Source organism: Etheostoma cragini, chromosome 23 (assembly GCF_013103735.1).
Source record: "Etheostoma cragini isolate CJK2018 chromosome 23, CSU_Ecrag_1.0, whole genome shotgun sequence".
NCBI classification, from domain to species: domain Eukaryota; kingdom Metazoa; phylum Chordata; class Actinopteri; order Perciformes; family Percidae; genus Etheostoma; species Etheostoma cragini.
Genome location: NC_048429.1, coordinates 4345319 through 4349779, shown reverse-complemented (window position 1 = coordinate 4349779; position 4461 = coordinate 4345319). Strand labels below are relative to the sequence as shown.

The window sequence follows — 4461 nt, the reverse complement described above, 5'->3', positions numbered from 1 at the left end:
AACATGTGTAAAAAGCATCTGTTTCAACAGCTCTATTTTAAAAGAATTTAAAAATTAATTACTGATTGATTCCCATCGTCCACCTAATAAATAGACGCCTTTTTGAAATGTCATAGTACATGAAGAATATGTGAATGAGTAAAATGATGCCTGAATTCCATTAGTCTACTTCAGGGTCACGACATTGTGCAAATAACCCTTACTTCACAGGCTGAGAGTCTCGCAGACTATTGAGCATGCTGACTCAGCATCATGGCTTACCGAGCACTTGAATGGAACAAAGCCATTGTTAATGCAATACACAGAAGTGATCAAAAAAATCCCATCTAACATTGCCAAATCTGAAGGTACAGAATTGATAATAGCATACAGCAATCTGTATCATATTAAGCTATTTCCATTTTCTTATGGTTTTTCTTACCGTTTCTAACAGTATTTAATGTGTCAATGTGAATTTAATGTTAGTTTCCATTGACTATATCTCCTATAGGTAACTTTTTTTTTTCTTATCCAGAGGCCAAAATGTCAAGTTGAGTAACAGATCCATTGGCCTCATTCCAGTGATGGCGCTCAATGAAGGGGGTAATCAAAACATAGTGGAGTCCCTTAAAGAAACACATTGGCCCAGTGTCTAGTAAAATAACCATTTGTTGTAAATTTACAATTAAATAACAATTGTTTATGTCTTGGCATTCATAAAACCATGTCAGTGTGTGTGTGTGTGTTTGTGTGTGAGAATGTCTTTGTGCTATGTGACCAAGAAAACTATTTTAACCTTCTGTTGTTGAATCTATCCATTTCCACTCAGGCATCCCTTCTCATTAAAAAAGAGAAAGACAGGTTGTGGGCAAGCCTTCTGTACAGTCCTATTAAAATGAAAAGACAAAATTCTGTGTTCTTCCAATTTATTAAGAAAATGTACAGGAGGCTTAACGGTAGGACTTCTGGTAGCGGGCACGAGCTCCAGGTCCACCAAACTTCTTGGACTCGCAGCGACGTGGATCAGCAACCAGCAGGGTCCTGTCGTACTGGATCAGGATGTCCTTGATCTCCTTCTTGGAGGCCTCATCTACATCTACATTAGGACATACACACTTAAGGTTATTCTGCAAGTTCTTCTCTATCCAAAGCGTTAGATTTGTACAGAATACTCAATGTACAATGCCGTAAACACTGTAGTCTGTATATTCAGATTTTCACATCCAAGTGATCTTTTCTAAACACAAAATAACTAATTTTGTCACTGTCAAAAAGATCCATTTAGTAAGAATTCACAAAAGTGGAAAACAATGATATTGTTTAGAAAGCGTCCCCTGACCAGGTAGTTTCTGTGAACAAGTCAACTCAGTGTTACAGAACTCATGTCCTGTCCTTCATTTTATCTGTGGAGTAGAAATTCACTCTTTCATTCAGTCTCATGAATTCAGAGTGCTCACTGTGCCAAAGCTTTGTTTACTTGCTCTGAACTGATATTCCTTATACCAATCCACTTTATTTATACAGCACGATTTTAACAAACAAGGTTTCTAAAGTGCTGCACAAAAAGATAATACAGAACAAATAAATAGATAAGACAATAAAAGCACAATAACGTATATATATTATTGTGCTTTTGGGTTATCTGCTTTCTTATCGACAACCTGCCAGCTACCGAGGATGCCCTTCAGATCTGGAGCCTCAGTTAATGTTGAAGGATCAATGTTAGCATCACTGAGCAGGAGATTACTTCTTTAAGCAAGTTGGTTATGAAGTATGCATTTCAAGGAAATCTTTCAAATACTGACATCTAGAGCTGGGCAATATATCCCATATGGTCTAAGATTTGGGATATCGTAATGTGGCATAAGTGTTGTCTTTTCCTGGTTTTAAGGCTGCATTACAGTAAAGTGATGTAATTTTCTGAACTTAGACTGTTGTAGCTGTTCTATTTGCCTTCACCCACTTAGTCATTATATCCACAACACCGATGATTATCTATCAAAAATCTTATTGTGTAAACATTTTTGGGAAAGCACCAATAGTCAACACCACAATATCGTTGCGGTATTGATATTACGGTAGGCCTATTTGGTCCAAAATATCGTGATATTTTATTTTCTCCACATATCCCAGCCCTACTGATATCTAATGTCTTGACATGCAATATGTGCTTATAAAGCACATCACTGAATGTAAAACTCGTCCCATGTGTCGATCCTCAGTTCATTTTGTGGAGACCTTTAAGAGCATTTTCACGTTATGTTTGTGCACTGAACATGTAATACTCACACTTCTGGTAGTAGGCAACCAGGGATTTGGAGATGGCCTGACGGATCGCTGGAAGACAGTAAACAATAAATATCAGAAAACGTGATAAAACCTGAGACACAATAACTACTGATGACTAAATATGAAGCACCAAACTCATTTAGAATAAAAATAATTCTGCTTACCATAGACCTGTGCAACATGTCCACCACCCTTCACTCTGACTCTGATGTCAACTCCAGCAAAACGCTCCTTGCCCAGCAACAGCACTGGCTCCAGAAGCTAAAAAGAGGACAAATATCGATGTCAACCATACATTTCACAAAAGAAAGACAATCACGGTGACCAGGATATAAGTAGGTTTACAGTATACTGAGAGCAGAATACAGCTGTTTCCTGGAGAAAGTCCCTAAATAGCTACTCGCTTCAAATAAGTTATGTTTAAGTGAGACGAAGATGGCGCGATGACTGAGGTGTATGCCATCTGCAATAAATAAAAGTCCTTCAAATCAATTTTGTATGATACTGTTGTCAGCTGCTGGGCCAGGAAGAGCATTGCGCTTGAAATGCATAGTTGAGGACAGGTCAAAACCGACCTATGTCATACTGCACTGCTCATCACTGCTTCCATTCAATTAAATATGCGCAAGGCCGTGCCCTCATCCGCCATGTGCAGCCCGGGGACATACCTTGTACTGGAGGGTGGCAGGCTCCACCATATCCAGGGGTCTGCCGTTCACCTTGATCAGGCCATTCCCCCTCTTGCAGTGGGCGACTGCGGTGGCGGTTTTCTATGACACACACAACAAAAAATCAAGTAACGATACGGTCAAAAACAACTGAAAGGTCTTCTATTTGAATCTGCATTTCCACCCATCCAGTTATTATTTATAGGCATTGCTTACGGGCTAGATTTAGACATTTGGTTGTTGCGAACACGCCATTTCTCGGACCGTGTAATAGATTAGCGTTGATGACATTTTCCAATTCAGTGAAATATTATACCACTATTATATTAGAATTTGTGTCAGGAGATAGTTGAGCTACCACTAACGTTGTCATCTGTTGTTAAGTATCAGAAGCCCAACCACTGCTAGCGTTAGCAACCAAGCTAGCTGGTTGATGTTACGCTATCACGTTAGCTTGCTACATGGTCTAATTCAACACTTACAGGTGCGTTATGATCGAGTACAACGGTTATGGATCTTCAAACTACGTTTCAGGACGCGTAGCTCTGTATAGGCGTAACAACTCAGTATAATTGCTCGGCTACATCGGTGTTAAACTAGACACCGCACCGCATCATGTAAGCTACTTTAGCTAATGTGCGCTAGCAAGACAGTGTAGCCACAACACCACACGTGGAATTAATTCTATATTTTACTTACTTTGCGTCCAAAAACCTGGACAGACTGCAAAGGACCTTTAGGTGGCATGTTTCTGAAACACACAGGGAGCCAAAGTTACATTAGGAACAAGTAAATACGTACAATTTGTACCATTTTAAAGGATCAGGCTGACAAACATACCGTCTTCAGCTAGGGTGCCGTACGGAGAGACCGATGGGGTTTCACACGCGGAATATCAGGGGCTGTCAGGGGTACGACACTTTGATGTGCTTTGTGGTAGGGATTTGCGACAGTGGTTCTCACTCTCCCACCATTTTACATTTTGTTTCAAAAGATTTGTAGTTGTTGATAGAAACAGCTGTTTCTTAATAGGAAATGGTAATTTATTAAGTAGAAATTAATACCATGTTTGTCATTAGAAATCTAATGGAAGAAGTTTAAGATGCTGATGGCAAACTAAATAAGTCCAGGCTGTTAAAAAGTATGAAACAACTGTTGATAGATAGGTAGGTAGACAGATAGATGTACTTTAACACTAGAAAAGATAAAAATATAGCATATCAATAGAAAGTACACACAAGAACTACAATTACAAAATTTAAAAAGGTCTAGCTCAGTTAAGAGTACAAGACAAAACCTAAGTGTGCATAGAATACATAATATAAAGAATATACTAGAATACAATATAAACAGGCTTATAAGCTTAAACATATAACATGCTATATACATTAGACAGGTTAATACATTTGTTAAAGTTGTTGAATGCAATGTGATAGAGTCAGGGTGAAGATTCAGCATGATCAATGTCATTAGGTATGGCGATAGAAACTGAAGCATTACGTGTTAAGGGTTCTCTGTTGACAGA

At 38.7% G+C, this 4461-nt stretch overlaps 1 protein-coding gene across 2 annotated transcripts; it reads right to left on the bottom strand.

Moving 5' to 3' along the window:
* Window positions 1–888: 888 nt before the first annotated feature.
* Window positions 889–3881, bottom strand: rps16 (ribosomal protein S16). 2 transcript variants are annotated; one of them, XM_034863603.1, is made up of 6 exons: window positions 3777–3881; window positions 3636–3687; window positions 2937–3038; window positions 2433–2529; window positions 2269–2316; window positions 889–1075 (listed from the first exon to the last, which is right to left on the bottom strand). In XM_034863603.1, exons 2-6 carry the CDS (start codon window positions 3681–3683, stop codon window positions 930–932), a joined length of 441 nt encoding a protein of 146 aa, XP_034719494.1. In that variant the 5' UTR covers window positions 3684–3687; window positions 3777–3881; the 3' UTR covers window positions 889–929. The 2 variants fall into 2 exon arrangements, with proteins under 2 accessions (XP_034719494.1, XP_034719495.1); XM_034863604.1 differs by having other exon boundaries at window positions 3632–3687; window positions 3777–3815.
* Between the last annotated feature and the right edge of the window lie 580 nt (window positions 3882–4461).